This window comes from Lynx canadensis, chromosome A1 (assembly GCF_007474595.2).
Source record: "Lynx canadensis isolate LIC74 chromosome A1, mLynCan4.pri.v2, whole genome shotgun sequence".
Taxonomy (NCBI): domain Eukaryota; kingdom Metazoa; phylum Chordata; class Mammalia; order Carnivora; family Felidae; genus Lynx; species Lynx canadensis.
Genome location: NC_044303.2, coordinates 200,524,078 through 200,541,476, shown reverse-complemented (window position 1 = coordinate 200,541,476; position 17,399 = coordinate 200,524,078). Strand labels below are relative to the sequence as shown.

At 36.5% G+C, this 17,399-nt stretch overlaps 1 protein-coding gene across 2 annotated transcripts in view; it reads left to right on the top strand.

The window, feature by feature from the left end:
- The window catches only part of ITGA2 (integrin subunit alpha 2), a 109,685-nt gene that overhangs the window by 44,351 nt on the left and 47,935 nt on the right, over positions 1-17,399 (top strand). For both annotated transcript variants that reach the window (XR_003971848.1, XM_030330057.1), the window contains exons 4-9: positions 3,092-3,183; positions 6,596-6,710; positions 6,885-7,012; positions 9,604-9,752; positions 14,616-14,766; positions 15,053-15,218. Coding sequence is in view for 1 of the 2 variants with exons in the window: in XM_030330057.1 (XP_030185917.1) it covers positions 3,092-3,183; positions 6,596-6,710; positions 6,885-7,012; positions 9,604-9,752; positions 14,616-14,766; positions 15,053-15,218 (801 nt within the window). In the remaining variant the exon portion in view is untranslated. The remainder of the gene's footprint in view (positions 1-3,091; positions 3,184-6,595; positions 6,711-6,884; positions 7,013-9,603; positions 9,753-14,615; positions 14,767-15,052; positions 15,219-17,399) is intronic.

Genomic DNA, 17,399 nt, shown 5'->3' with positions numbered 1-17,399 from the left:
GATGAAACACCTAATTCTACTCCTGAAACTAGAAAAATAATTAATGAATCAAAAAATAAATTTAAAAGAATAAAAACATACACATAGCAGTTCTGTTATCTTCTTTCTGCACTCCAGCAGATCACATTTTGCAAATTTCTTACCGTGACTATGAATCTAATAGAGTTGAGGGGAGAAATGGATCACAAAGAATTTAAGAGCATGTGAGGCAAGAACAAGTTCTACAAGTAAAAGTAGCCCTTTATTTACAGAATTTGAGTAGTGAAGGAGAGTTGGGAAAACGGATGGAGGAGCAGGGTTAAATGAAGATTTTCCTGATAAAAACAAATAATCCTATTTGTAGGGAGAGTAGAAGGAGGTGATGAAAGGGAGTAACTATCAAGAGTAGAATTAACTGGTTGGAATTAACATCACTGGTCCATGGGAAAATTAGTCTTAGAAAGATTGCTCCTTTCTTGAAGACACAAAGGAAAGAGACAACAAAGAGGACTTCCAAGAATGACCTTTAGGTAAAGCTAATAAAATAATGGCCCTGGGTCAAGGAGGGTAAGTTAAAGTTAATGTTGGCTAGGCAGAGATTAGCCAACAAATTTAAACATTATTTAATGTTTAAATAATACTGTTGAGGAGAATTGCAATGTTCCACAGCTCAAGAATGGATACAGTCAGTGGATGATGCCCTAGTTGAGTGGGAGAGAGGAAGTTGGGGATTATTATTTTACATGGCTAGTCTCATCATTTTCTTCTATTTTCTTATTTTTCTTATTTATCTTATTTAAATCCAAGTTAGTGGGGGCACCCGGGTGGCTCAGTCGGTTGAGTGTCTGACTTCAGCCCAGGTCATGATCTTGCAGTTCGTGAGTTCGAGCCCCATATCGGGCTCTGGCTGACACCTCAGAACCTGGAGCCTGCTTTAGATTCTGTGTTTCTTTCTCTCTCTGTGCCCCTCCCCTGCTCTCTCTCTCTCTCTCTCTCAAAACTAAATAAACATTAAAATCTTTTTTCTAAATCCAAGTTAGTTAATATATAGTGTATTAATGGTTTCAGGAATAGAATTGAGTAATTCATCACTTAAATACAACATCCAGTGCTCATCCCAACAAATGCCTTCCTTAATGCCCATCACCCATTTAGCCCATTCCCCCACCCAACACTCCTCCAACAACCCCCAGTTTGTTCTCTGTATTTAAGAGTCTCTTATGGTTTGCCTCCCTCTGTGTTTTTAACTTACTTTTCCTTCCCTTCCTCTATGTTAATTTTATTTAAATTCCACATATGAATGAAATCATATGGTATTTGCCTTTCTCTGACTGACTTATTTCACTTATAATATATTCCAGTTCTATCCACCTGTTGCAAATGGCAAAATTTCATTCTTTTTGATCACCAAGTAATATTCCAATATATATATATACATACATGTATGTATATATATATTTACACACACACACACACATATGTATACTACATCTTCTTTACCCATTCATCCATTGTTGGACATTTGGGCTCTTTCCATAATTTGGCTACTGTTGGTAGTGCTGCTGTAAACATCGGGGTGCATGTGCCCCTTCGAATCAGCATTTTAGTATCCTTTAGATAAATACCTAGTAGGGCAATCGTAGTCATAGGGTAGGTCTATTTTTAATTATTTTAATGTTTACTTATTTTTGAGAGAGAATGAGTGGGAGAGAGGCAGAAAGAGAGGGAGACAGAGGTTCCAAAGCAGGCTCTGTGCTGAGAGCATAGAGCTGGATATGGGACTTAAACTCACAAACCATGAGATCATGACCTGAGCAAAGTCAGACACTTAACTGACTGAGCCACTCAGGTGCCCAGTATTTTTAATTTTTTGAGGAACCTCCATACTCCTTTCCAGAGTGACTACACCACAACCAACATACAAATGGGTTCGCCTTTCTCCGCATCCTCATCAACATCTGTTGTTTCCTGTGTTGTTAATTTTAGCCATTCTGACAGGCGGGAAGTGGTACCTCATTGTGGTTTTGATTTGTATTTCCCTGATGATGAGTGATTTGAGCATCCTTTCACAATTTCCTTTTAAAATTCACTCACTACTGCTTTGGGCCAGATTCCACTATATGCCATTTTTATTTTTTTATTTTATTATTTTTTTTAATATATGAAATTTATGGTCAAATTGGTTTCCATACAACACCCAGTGCTCATCCCAAAAGATGCCCTCTTCAATACCCATCACCCATCCTCCATTCCCTCCCACCCCCCATCAGCCCTCAGTTTGTTCTCAGTTTTTTTTTTTTTTTTTTTTTATTTTTTTTTTAATTTTTTTTTTTTTAATGTTTAGTTTTATTTTTGAGACAGAGAGAGACAGAGCATGAACGCGGGAGGGGCAGACAGAGAGGGAGACACAGAATCGGAAGCAGGCTCCAGGCTCTGAGCCATCAGCCCAGAGCCCGACGCGGGGCTCAAACTCACGAACTGTGAGATCGTGACCTGAGCTGAAGTCGGACGCTCAACCGACTGAGCCACCCAGGCGCCCCTGTTCTCAGTTTTTAAGAGTCTCGTATGCTTTGGCTCTCTTCCACTCTAACCTCTTTTTTTCCTTCCCCTCTCCCATGGGTTCCTGTTAAGTTTCTCAGGATCCACATAAGAGTGAAAACATATGGTATCTGTCTTTCTCTGTATATATATGCTGTTTTCAAATAACACTTTAGAGATATTTTTTTCTGATCCAGAATAAAGCATTACATGGAGCCATTGTGACCTTGAAAAGAGTGGGGGTTGGCAAATCGGAGACCAAATAGTGTCCTCAGATGTGTTTTGTTTGGCTAGCACTTTGTTTTTAAAAATTTTAAACTTAAATGCCTATAAGTCATGCCCTTTCAGATACCACCCCCAATATCTTACATTCTGTAGCCTCACACATTTAAATGTATGAGCTGCCAGATCACTGAAGGTCCTTCATTTCTCTACGTGTGAATATACAACGTGAGTACCTGGATATATGACACTAAACTCAATGCTACATATAAACATGAGTGTGGTTTTTTTTTAACAACTTTAAATAAATGGCAACGATTTATTCACTTTTTAAAATCTTTTTCTCTGAAAGCTGCCACAAGCATTCCCAATGTTACCGAAATGAAAACCAACATGAGCCTTGGCTTGACACTCACAAGGAATGTAGGAACCGGAGGATTTCTCGTGAGTATTTACCTTTCAAATTCTCATCTGTCTCAAGAAAGTGTGAAGTTAGTGTCTTCTCGCCATCCCACCTATCAAATCAAATCTTGACATTTAAATATTAGAGTTTGCTTTGGGATAAATCATACCATGTGGATATCCAACGTGACATACCTATCTATTGGTATATAGGCTTATTAAGATACCCAGTGAAACCATTGCCATAGAATGTCTTAGAAGAAAGCAGCAAAAAGAACACCAATCCTTTGCCCTTGGAAAGTGTGCTTAGCATTTGTTGATAACAACATAATTCCAGGTCCTGTTTCTTCTTCCCATTAGGAATTTTAAGATAGGTACTGCTAATTCAGAGAGTGCATTTCCAGGCTGAAGAGTATTTCTGTCTTTAACCATTTGCTATAACCCTTTGGCAAATCTGATATCATTTAAGTCATGTCTTGGTCCCTCATCTTATTTCATGTTAGTGTTTATTCTCATTGAGTTTCTAGAATGCTGTGAGAAAACATTACAAGTCAGTGAAATAGAAATACCTTCTTTAACAAGTGGTTTGGGGACAACTAATTGGTTAATAACTTGTATATCCAAATATACTTTCAAGTGGATTAGAGTTAATATAAAAAACTGGAAGAAAATGAAAATTTTAGAAAATTTATAAGCTTGGAACTAACAGAAGAAATAATATAGGAAATTGTTGAAAAGATTAATTTGACTATATAAAAAAATGAAAACCATCACATGCCAAAAAAAAAGTTTTTGAGGCAAATAAAAACCCAATCTTACTAGACATTTCCACCAGCATATAGATGATCCTAGTTATATTTATTGCCCTGTTAAAATAGCCATAGAAAACTTAATTTAACTTTACATTAGTTATGTCTATACCATTGACATGCTAACTCAAAAGCCTAGATGTATAACTTAACTATTCTAAGAATATAATTAATTTTGAACAATGTCATTCTCCTTTTACTAATAGATATTAGTATTCAAACATTGGCACTACTCAATAACTCAGATATTACTTATAATATGTGTAATTCAAAGCATAAATAAATAGTGCAATGAATCTTCATCGTTCATGATATTCCAAAGTTTGAAAAATAGGATTGTTTTCGTCTCTTTTTGTTTGCTTATTTGCTTTTGAGGTTGAATAAATTTAAGAAAAGGAACATATTGAGATATAGGGATTACAGGACGTACTTCTAAATTTTCAATTTGTAACTTCAGATAAAGTAAAATAAAATTGCAAGAGAATTTAAGAGATTAATTTAACAACCAATGTAGCAAGCAGAGAAGGAGGGAAGAGAGAGGGAAGGAGAGAGAGGGGGAAAAAAAATCCAAAGCTTCCTTTACATACCTAAAAGGTCAAAATCTTAAGATACTCAAGAATTATGTGGAAAAGGCTGACAATCATCACATTTTTTTGAAACTGCTTAAGTTCTGGGCTTAAAGCAGGAATGTAGTTCTGGCATTAACAATTGGCATATTCTAATTTCAACTTCTTAATGCTGTTTTCCATTGCTTTTAAAACAAAAAAAAAAATCTTGAACACTTCCTGAGTTATTATTTTTCAAGGTGATTTTAAAAAACCAACTTGGGGATGGGGATTGATTATACTAATCAATATAATTGGTATTCATTATTTGGTAAACTAATCAAAGGCATCAATTGTGATTTTTCCCTTAACTAATTGGCATCATGAAGTAGTGTTATAGGAGCAAGAACTATGGATTATTCACTGAGCATGAACTATGACCACAGCTGCTTTTCCTTTGAGCAACCAACAATTAAACTGGGTCAAACAGATTCCCTTTTATTCTTCCAATTGTTTTTTTTTTTTTTTTTTTTTTGCAGGTTCATACTTTTTTGTTAAATTTTAATAATTGAACCAGAGCTTTACATAATGTTAAACTTTGTAGATGCTCTTTAGGATCTTAACTAGACTTCTCTTTCCCATTTTTCTCCTTTTACATCTAGCAGTTCTAACAGGATTTAATGTAATGTTTTTCTGGTGTGATTTAATCACAATTTTGTCAGGAGTTCTTGGCATTGAAAGGCTGATGAAAAGGAAAGATCTGAGGTTCGGTTAATGGAGATATTAAGAATTGGAGTATGTATGATGTGGGCAAGGAGACAAGTGCCAGCTTGGATGACTTTTAGGCAGTGGAAATAGGGGAATCAGAAGTCCTCAAATACTTTATAACATCATTAAAAGCTAGCAGTTCATGTACCTCATTTGTGTTTATTTAGTGGACTTTCCCAAAGAATTTGTCTTCTCGGACTCTCCTTGAAAATTTGGAAGATCTGGCAAGGCTGGCAATGGGCAGGAGCCATGGTGGCCTGCCCTTGTGTATGACACCTGGACTCTTCATTTACCATGGCATCTATACCAGCCCAGAGCACTCTTAGGTTCCTGCCTGATCCTGGGGCTTGTGGGTTTATGGTTTCCACTGAATAGAATAAGTGGTAGTATACATATAATACAATAGTAAAAGTGAATAGTATAACCTTTGTTCAAGATAACAGTAGGGAAACCTGGGGTTCAGTCGGGTAAGCGTCCAACTCTTGATTTCGGCTCAGGCCATGATCTCACAGTTCATGGGTTTGAGTCCCCACCCCCACCCCCACCCCCACCCCGCCATCGGGCTCTGCACTAACAGCACAGCATGGGGACTGCTTGGGATTCTCTTCTTCCTCTCTCTCTCTCTCTCTCTGCACCCCACCCCCCTGCGCTCCCTCTCCGTCAGAGTGAGTAAATAAATAAATTTTGGGGGGAAAAAAAGAATAACAACTGTAGTGATGCTGGCTAACAACTATGTGCCATGTGTTATTTACCCCACACTGTTCTAAATGCTTTACATCTAGAGAACCATTTAATCTTCACAACACCTTGCATGATAGTAGATATGATTATCCTCGTTTATAGATAAAGCCCCTGAAGTCCAGATAACTGAGAGACAAAAGATGAAGGAAAGCACCTCCTTTCTCTAGTTCGGTGACCTGAGGGTCTCCTCCCTACACCGCTGACACCTGTCTCCCAGCCCAGCTGCTATCTTCTCCCTCCCTTCTGTTTGTCCTTTCTTTCTGAGGCACTTTCTCTCAGAGGCTTTTTTGACCTGATAGTTTCAAGAGTTGACAATTTCTAGTATCTTGTGAAATCATAGAAATGATCTCTGGGGGGGGGGGGGGGGGGAAGAAAGGAAGGAAGGAAGGAAGGAAGGAAGGAAGGAAGGAAGGAAGGAAGGAAGGAAGGAAAGAAAGAAAGAAAGAAAGAAAGAAAGAAAGAAAGAAAGAAAGAAAGAAAGAAAGAAAGAAAGAAAGAAAGAAAAAAGAAATGATCTCTAAGTTTTACAAATGGAGAAGTAGAAGACTAACATTTTCCATGTGTTTTGTCATTGTTCTCATTTCTTTGAAGACGTGTGGTCCCCTGTGGGCACAGCAATGCGGAAGCCAGTATTATGCAACTGGTGTTTGTTCTGATATCAGTCCCAATTTTCAGCTCTTGGCCAGCTTTGCACCTGCAGTTCAGAGTAAGTGATGAATGTGCAGAGGGTCCGAGCAATACCTTACATGAAGGGCAGAGGCGGGATTTATCAAGTACCACCCAACCCCTCTTAAGTCCATTTTACTTTGTCCTATTTGCATATAAGTGTGAAGAGTGAATTAACAATGGAAATCTGTTTCTTTCATCTTTTCCTGTGTAGCCTGCCCTTCCCTCATAGATGTTGTGGTTGTATGTGATGAGTCAAACAGTATTTATCCCTGGGATGCAGTAAAGAATTTTTTGGAAAAATTTGTCCAAGGCCTGGATATAGGCCCCACAAAGACACAGGTATGGACATGAATAATACATACACTAACCCACAGATTTCTTTCTAAGAAAATATTGTTAGATATGAGGTCTTAATATTTGCATTTGTCAAATCCCCACATTAAATGCATTTAATGTTAACCTTGACAGTTAATTGAAATTTGCACTACATTGAGTTTTTCTGTCTATGACGTTGCCCAGTGTTGGTCTTTGAGCTTAGATTTCTATTTCTGACAGGCATCAGATATAGGATGCAGCATTTTCATCTTTTTCAGCTGCTTATTTTTCCCTCCTATAACTTATGAATTTATCAATACATTTTAAAATCCAATATGTATTATTTTCTTGACAGCCACTTGGACTAATAATTAATTTCTTTTGTTGTCCTTGAATTTCTGGGATTTTTGTAGAGAAGTCAATAGACAGTCAATAGGCACCTGGGTGGCTCAGTCCATTAAGCATCAGACTGATGATCTCACAGTTCATGAGTTCTAGCCCTGCATCAGGCTCTCAGCACAGAACCTGCTTCAGCTCCTCTGTCCCCTCTTTCTATTCCCTTCCCCCATACATACTCCCACATGCTCTCTCTCTTTCTCCCTCCCTCTCAAAAATGAACATTTTTAAGTCTATAAACAGCATAATCCTATCTTGTTATTTTTTAGTCTTTTATCATATTTTACTCAGCCCTTGCTTTTTTACACAGAATAAGACTTTTTAATAATTTTGTATAGCTCTCCATGTTTTAAGGAGTCTTTAATTTGCTTTTCTATCTTCTTGAGATAGGCATCCAAAACTCAGGAACAGAAGCTTCACGCTTCCAGAAAACTGAATAACATTTATTGTTAAAGTTCTGGGTCTTCTTTCTTTCTCTCCTATTGGATTTGCCCTTTCACGGTCATTCTGGTTGAACCAATATCAACAGAGCCAGTTGACAGAGTTCCCAGTGTATATTCTTGGGTTGTTCCTGTCATCTGATGCCTTGTGTCCAACATCTAGTAACAATTGTTGGAACATCTTCCCCTAAATGCTTCACAGTTAGCTATATTGAAATTTGATTTTCTGCTTTCCTGTACAGTATTACAAAATATTATTATACATTTTCCATTGATGTTGCTTTTCAATACTAAGAGGACATTAATGTTCACCAAATCTTTGGAGGTTTCACTGTGGGCTTTTACCAGAAAATTCTATGAATAAGACCAGGTATAGCATTTCTTTCTGGATAGCATCCTGTTAAGGTCCCATTATAAGAGAAGTTTTCCTAGGTATCTGCTTGTTTTATCCATCTCTAAATGGACTTACCCCATAACATGACTTACTATATTTAATAGTCTCTTGAATGGAATTCATGGCCTTCCTCTTCTTGTCTTCCTACCTCCATGCATTTTCTTCATCTCTAGAGGTGATTTACATAGTCTCTTTTTCTTACCATCTAAATTTGACCTTTCTGTAAGTCCTAATATACTACATTTCCTTAAGTCTTCTATTCATTATTCCCCTTTCTCACACAGGAGTTTTGGGACTGTCATACCATCTTCCTCTCATATTAGACTTTGAAATTTATAGAGTGATTTTTGATCCTGTCCTCTATCTCAAGTCTTACATCCTGTCCTAAAGAGAAGGCTCCAAAAATATATTTTTCACATCTTCCCAGTGCCTACTTAGTTGCTTCCTAGCAAAAGTAGCTGATTGAACTCAGAAATCCAGGCCTTGCCCTTTCCACCTTCCTTACATACTGACCTCTATCTTAAGGACCCCTTTACAATACTGACCTCTTATTGCTACTTCCTATTCTAGAAGCCCCCAACTCCTATGCACAGAGGATGATTTCAGTGCTGAGAATAAGGACATTAATAGAAGTATTTGGCCTTCTTGGTCTAAAGAATTAGGGTATGTGCCCCAACCTTGTTCAGAAGTTGTTCCATCTGTCAGATTTCTCAGATGAGACTCTCTCTAATGGCATTTTCTCTGAAGGCCAAAAACCTCCTGCCTACTTGCACATATAGCAGCTTTCTTCCAAAGATGCTAAAGTCTGTGATTAGAGGAAATCCAGAACAATAAATGCATTCAAATTGACTGTTTTGATTAGCTCACTCTTTTTTTCTTTCATATTCAAATATAATTCTTTGTTTATTTTGCACCTGTTTTTAATTGATGAGCTGTTATCTTCCATCTATGACTGCTTATAATTGTTCACATGTATATGTACATTGTTGATCAGAAAGTTTATATCATTTTAATCTTTCTGTTATGAACTGGATTCTAATATTATCCATATTAAAATATTATAAGGCACTGCTTAAAAATCCATTACTAGATAATCTATAACTATTGTAGTCAAAAATCTATAAATATTACTCTTGAGAACCAAATCATATATGATAGGACATGATCTTGCTTATCAACAAATACTACTGCTGTAACTAACAGCCTCTAACAAAGAAGTCATTCCATTGGAAGAAAAATAGCTATTCTTAAGAACAAAATTGAAAATACATATCAAATACTATCAGCCCACTTCAAATGCACTTTTGATTTTGATTTATATTGGTTAATTAGAAATTATTTATAACTTAATGACAAGCCTTTAATAAACTTATGCTTTCTTGAAGGTGGGGTTAATTCAGTATGCCAACATACCAAGAGTTGTATTTAACCTGAACACTTTCAAAACCAAAGCTGCAATGATTGAAGCAACATCCCGGACATACCAATTTGGTGGAGATCTCACAAATACATTCAAAGCAATTCAATATGCAAAGTAAGTTATAATGCAAATAGCCCAAATATTTTGATAAAATAGAAGTGCTTTTAAGTAAGAAAGAAGAAAAAGAGACAAAGAAAAATAACATACTTAGTGCCCACACTTAAATCAGAAGTAATTAAGAAAAGTTCAAACATTCTGTCATTTGAACACTTTGAGAAGGCACTAGGAAATGAAATGTTAAAGTCTTAGATTTCTAGGATTTTTATAAAATATTCCATGATTTTTAAAGAAGATTTTATATAAAGTAAAGGAAACAACATTAAAAGACCTTAGGTTAAGTAGGAAATGGAGCAATCTCCCATTATTTGTTAGTATTTATCAAGGCCACAGACAACTTGAGCTAATGGAGCCCTTCATGCACATTAAGAAGGGCCATAGAATCTTAAATGTTTATGAACTTGGAGTATGAATTGAATGGAATGGGCTCACTACACTTATTACAGTCCGGGTGGTGTGAATGTTACAACTGTATAACCCTCTCTTAATTTTTAGCTCAGTGTCTCTGTTTTCTCAGAACTCCTTTTAATCATATACCTTTACAAAAATGCTAAAGACTCTCCTATTGTTAAAAAATAAATGAGAACAATAACTTCACCTTCCTTTAAGCCTACCTCCTGCCTTTGTCATCTTGTGCATTTCTTCCTTCAACTACCATAACTCCTTGAAAAATTGTCTATTCCCCCCCCTCCACTTCCTTGAAACATATGGCTTGCCACCAGGTGAACGTAGCTCTCTTTATCAGCCAACAACCCAGTGGTCCTGCCTCAAACCTCATCATCTTTAGCTTCCCTTGCCATTTGCTGACGACGAACACAAACTGCTATTCCAGCCCCAGTTGCCATGACATCACAAACTTCTAGAATCCCTGCCAGCTTTTTGTCAACAATTTTGCCTCTTCACTGGCTCCTTTTCCCATTTTTTCTTTACTAAACAGAGCCCTCTTTTTTTTTTATAGCTCTTTTCTCTTGGGCATTGTCTCCACTCTCATGGCATCCACATTAGCCCTGTGTGGGTCACCGCATTGCTATGTAGTCATTCTGAATTCCCTCCCAAAAATCCACACAGGCATTCAGTTGATGCTGGGTATATTTAATTTGGAGTGTTGGCTCACTTATCAAATTCAATACATCCTAAACCAGCCTTATTCTTTTCCCTACCCATGCTCATGACTTTGCCGTTTGACTCATGCTACCACCTTTCCCCCAGGCATTCAAAGTAAACACTTGCTGGTTTTCTTTATTCTTTCTGTTCTTTCTTAATCGCACACATCTGGTCAGTCACCACATCCTGTCCTTTCTATTTCTGCATTTCCTATTGTATCCGCTCATTTTTCTGGATGTATATTGTAGTTGCTGTTTCTATCAACCATTGACTTTCCCTATATGTCTCATAAGCAGATGAGAAGATATGATTGGTTTGGTTAATCTCTATTGTCCCCATTGAGATGTTCTTTTGGGCCACACTATCTCTGCTGGCCAGTCCATTGCCTTTTGGTGAAGTGCCCTTTATAATCCAGTAAACTAGACTCAGAGGAAGAGTAGGTTGACATAGAAAATGGCCTAGAAGAAGCTACAGACTGCAGAGGGCTTGTGTTTTCAACAGAAAGTATGGATGTGGTATTTTTCCCTGTAAGGAGCCTGGGAACCTGGTAAGCTTTTCTTTCAAGAAGAATGGTCACTGTCTGAAGATGTGACTTTTTTTTAGCTTTTATTGTCCTTTTAGAACTTCGGTTTTCTCCCTATCATCTCTCCCTTACACTATTTCCCAAGCTAATAGAAATCTTGCTGCTGTTAAGAGAATTACTTAACTTCTTTTTTTTTTTTTACACTTTTTTATTATTTTTTTAATGTTTGTTTTTGAGAGAGAGAGAGACAGAGCGCAAGCAGGGCAGGGGCAGAGAGAGAGGGAGACTCAGAATCTGAAGCAGGCTCCAGGCTCTGAGCTGTCAGCACAGAGTCTGACGCAGGGCTCAAACTCACAAACCATGAGATCATGACCTGAGTCAAAGTCGGACACTTAACTCACTGAGCCACACAGGCACCCTGAGTGAGAATCACTTAACTGCTTACTCACATCTTCCAGAATTTAATTACCTTTCTTTCTCTTTTTCTTTTCTTTCTTTTTTTTTTTTTTTGGTCTGTTTCTTTACAACATCAAATAGAATTCTGACACTGTTTTAGTAAATATTGCCATTTTCCATTTATCTTATTTCATTGTGTGCCTATGGTTATCATCTATTATTCTAAGACCTGAAGGTAATCAGAACAAATGAGGCACAGTTTCTACCCTCAGAAATCTTATAATCATGCATGAGTTCATAAAGAGTATAATTCACTCAAAAAATATTTCATGTAAGTACTGTATTCAAATTTGGGTGACAAATATAAAATCTTTTTCTATCCTTCTACATTCTATATAGAATACAGGAAAGTTTTAGGGATTAAAATGATATTCTCAGTGTGAAACATACTGAAATTAAAGTGTCCTTTACACATTCAGGTGAAAATATTTAGCAGGCACTGAATACATAAATTTGAAATGAGAGAAATAAATGGAAAAAGATGTAGACTTTCAGGTGTCATCATATAGGTGGTAGGTAGTCCAAAGGAGTGGGTGGCGTTCCTCAGAAAGAAATACAAAAAGAGAATCCAGTAGACAGAGAAAATGTTATTAGACAACCGGATACCCATCTAAAAACAAAATAAAGCTGAATCCCTGACTCAGTCAAATCAAAATAAATTTCAGCTGCGCCAAAAATTTAAATCTAGGAAAATGGAATTATTAAAGGACTATGAGAAACTGGGTGATTAAAAGAAACAAGTCATACAGCTCAGAGCCTGGAGCCTGCTTCATATTCTGGGTCTCCCTCTCTATCTCTTCCCCCTTCCCCACTCATGCTGTCTCTCTCTGTCTCTCAAAAATAAATAAACATTAAAAATTTTTTTAAATAAAAAAAAGAAACAAGTCATAGAGATAAGAAATCCTTTTAAAATACCATGTCAAATATAAAATAAACACATAAAAAGTTAATGAAATTGTATCAAAATATTAAATTTCTATACAGAAGTGTATATATACCACTAAAATTTAAAAGATTAATGAACTGAAGAAAATATATATATATGTGACAAAAGATAATTTTCTTGACTAACAAAGATCTTATTAATTAGAAAAATAATGAACAATACAAAGAAAAATGGACAAAGATAAAGAAAAATCAAGAGTTCATAGAGAAAAAATATAAATGGCTAATACAAAATGCTCATTATCTCTTCATAATGAAAAAGTACATATTAAAACAATGATATATTATTTCTCACTTATCAAAATGCCCCCAATTTAAAAGTTTAATAATCCTCATTGTTAAGGAAAGGAGATGGAGAAACTTGCATTTTTTTTACATTATCGTAATATAAATTGGTGGAAATTTTTAGAGGACAATCTGGCAATATCTGTCCAAATTTGAAATGTATAAATCCTTTGTCCCAGTAGTTTCACTACTAAGATTTTATCCTAATGACACAGTTGGAAAAGTATGCTGAGATACATACACAAAGACATTTATTACAGTATTACTTGTAAAACTCAAAATGCCCTAAATGCACAATAATGAGGAATTGGTTAAACTATGGTTACCCCCAAATAATGAGATATTATGCAGCCATTAAAAAAGGAGAGCTTTGTATGTGCTGGTATAGAAAGAGCTCCATGAACATGAAAAACAAGTGTATAGACTATAGCCCCATTTGTGTGAATGTTTGAGGAATAGACTATGCACATACATCTAAATAAAATGTTTTCTATAAGGAAACATAAATTGATAAAAGTGGTTTCCTTTGGAACAGTGGCTTGGTGTCACATTTTTAAAAAATGTTTATTTGTGAGAGAGAGTGTGTGTGTGGGCATGTGAGCAGGGAAGGGGCAGAAAGGAGGAGACAGAGGATCTGAAGCGGGCTCTGCAGTGACAGCAGAGAGCCCAACGTGGGGCTTGAACTCACAAACTGTGAGATCATGACCTGAGCTGAAGTCAGGTGCTTAACTGACTGATGAGAGACCCAGGTGCCCCTACATTTTTATTTTATACCTTTCCAGGGGCTTCTGGGTGTCTCAGTCAGTGAAGCATCTGACTCTTGATTTCTACTCAGGTCATGATCTCATGGTTCATGAGATGGAGCCCTGCATCAGGCTCCACGCTGTTAGGGGAGCCTGCTTGGGATTCTCTCTCTCCCTCTGTCTTTGCCCCAGACCCCACTCACACTCACACACACACACACACACACACACACACACTCTCTCTCTCTCTCTCTCTCTCTCAACACACACACATGTGTATGTATGTGTGTGTATATATATATATATATATATATATATATATATATATATATATCTTTCCAAATGCTTTGAAATTGTTTTATCAACTGTACTTATTACTCTTTAAAGAACAATTTTGTATTGAAAAGTAAATGCAGATCCAATGAGTAAAATTGGTGACAGGATTGAATATCTTTGCTCTGTTAATTAGTATTAATGAATTTTTTCTTATCAGAAGATAATTCTAAGGATTCTTGATGTAAATACATGCACGTGCACACAAATACACACACACACACACGCACACACACACGCATATACCATGAAAACTATGCAAGATGTATATCTATTTCCCTTTAGGCTGCAAATAGAATGTAGGTAAATATGTCACCAGAACTGACATAGAGATAAATTCCAAGTCACAATAGGTCATGCTCAAAGAAGTTAGTTTCAGAACTAACTTCATGAAGAAGTTAAATTTATAACCAGAGGTCCACATATTAGCTTCATCTTTTGATAGTGAGTTTTTAATTTTGTCTGCCACAGAGACTTTGCATATGCAGCAGCTGCTGGAGGACGGCCAGGTGCTACCAAAGTAATGGTGGTTGTAACTGATGGTGAATCACATGACGGTTCAATGCTGAAGGCCGTGATTGATGAATGCAACAATGACAATATACTGAGGTTTGGCATAGCGGTAAGTAGATTTTCTTTTTAGTTGTCTTTCAGTTAATGGGTGAGTGCTCCTTTGTAACATCACTTCCCAAGACCGCACGCTCTCATTGGCTGCTCACAGCTTTATAGGAAAAGAAAATTTTTACTCTGTCTCCACGTCTTGTTGATTTTCAGTCCCATTGACTACAGGGTTATGGATTTACTTCTCCAGAGGCTCTATTCTGTTCAGAAATATAATACTAGAAAGTATAATGGGATAGTGGAGTATAGCTATAATGACCTTTTTTCTCTCTGTCTCTATTTTCAAGGTTCTTGGGTACTTAAACAGAAATGCCCTTGACACCAAAAATTTAATAAAAGAAATTAAAGCAATTGCCAGTATTCCAACAGAAAGATATTTTTTCAACGTGTCTGATGAAGCAGCTCTACTAGAAAAGGCTGGGACACTAGGAGAACAAATTTTTAGCATTGAAGGTAAAAGAACTCCATCTTTCAAAAACTTTTTTCGAGAATTCTTGATTTTATTACTGTATATTTACTCTAATAATGTTAACTTGTATACCTTATATGAAAGGACTCCGATGAATCAGTAAGAAAAGTAGACAACATGAATAAGTAGGTTATAGAAGATAAGATACAAATGGCTAGTAAACATAAGAAAATATTCCCAATTTCAGTAATTGTTTTAAAATATAAATTAAGTCAATGTTACTTTGTGCCTAAAATATAACAACGATTAGTAATATATGATCTTGGAGATATTTTGGGGAAGCAGAGAAGCTCATATACTATTGATAAGATTATAAATTGTATAGCTTTGGAGGGAGGGCAATTTAGTAATATCTATTATAATTGTAAATAGTTTTACAACTTTTTACACTGCATATTTTATAATCATAAAAAGTTTTGTCTTTCTATCCTATTATATAATTTCTGAAATTCTTGAATTTGTTTACAACAAACATGTATACATTTAAGGTTAGAAAAGTATAGGGGTGCTGACTTTGGCTCGGGTCATGATCTCACGGTTCATGAGTTCGAGCCTTGCATCAGGCTCTGGGCTGTCAGCTCAGAGCCTGGAGCTTGCTTCGGATTCTGTGCCTCCCTCTCTCTCTCTGCCCCTCCCTCACTTGTACTGTGTCTCTCTCTGTCTCACAAAAACAAACAAAGGTTAAAAAAAATTTTTTTTAAGTTAGAAAAGTATAGTGAAGATCTTTAATAGTTCAGATTTCAAGGAAATATGTTATTTACCAGATCTACAATAATTTACTTATATGGCCTTGGAAGGTCTAGTCGGTGTAGAAATACTCCATGTTTAAGAACTCACTGTTTGGAACACATTTCCCAGTTGGTAAAAAATCCCACATGATCCAAATTCTGGTTCCTGGTCATTAGTTCAAATAACTCTCAGCAGTAAAGAGCCTATTTTATTGAGCACCTGCTATATATCAGGTATCTTTCAGAAGCTGGGTCCAGAGGCATTGCATAAATTAAGCATTAATTCCTGAGTCTTATCTTTATTTCCTGATTGTCCACTGGAGTCTTCTATCCAAAAAATATTATTGCTTCTTTAAACATCTGATGATACTTCTAAGCTGTTTAAATCAGCATCAAAATCCAAATCCAATGTGCTCTGAGATAATATAAAATTATTTGGCTTCCTATGGTACAACTTACACTTGTTTGTGGTGGCATTGACATGAATAATCACAATTCAACCTAAATGCCAATTAGCAATGATTTTGTGCCTTACCTGCTATTATGGATTTTGGGGAAGCACTGCGCTACTTTATTAAAAATTGTCTTGGGGCACCTGGCTGGCTCAGTCAGTGGAGCATGTGACTCCTGATCTCGGGGTTGTGATTTTGAGCCACGTATTGGGAGTAGCAATTACTTAAAAATAAAATCTTAAAGAAAATGAATCTCTTCTCATCCTTTGTAAATTATTACATCTTCTAAACAAGTGACTGTGTCATGTTATATATTATATATATTACTCTCTATGTCAAATTGTTGGTCTAGGAACTTATTCCTTTTTGTGAAGATTAGTGAAATGTAACCATTTTGACCATACCGAGTCCTACAGCTCTGGTGTCAGAGGCAGGCACATATGTAGAAGTAGGACAAACTGCCCAACTGGTAAAATTCCTACTCAGTTTGAATCCCGGATCCTGAAACCTCACCCAAATATCTGTCTGTTTAGTCTTCATGACATGTCAGCTACCTGGCTCTTCCAACTGCATCTGAGATATGTGTACACTTATTAGTACCGATATTTATTTTTTTTTTAATTTTTTTAACGTTTATTTATTTTTGAGATAGAGAGAGACAGAGCATGAACGGGGGAGGGTCAGAGAGAGAGGGAGACACAGAATCTGAAACAGGCTCCAGGCTCTGAGCTGTCAGCACAGAGCCCCACGCGGGGCTCGAACTCACGGACCGTGAGACCATGACCTGAGCCGAACTCGGACGCTTAACCGACAAAGCCACCCAGGCGCCTCTAGTACCGATATTTAAAAGGTAAAAATTCAGTTAATTTCTTAGCTAGGAATAATAACTTTTTTTAAAAAAGGCCATGACTTCAGTTTTTGTCTTACCTCATCCCCTATATTGAGTGTTTTTGATATCAAGAACATCCTAAGCATACAAGTAAAC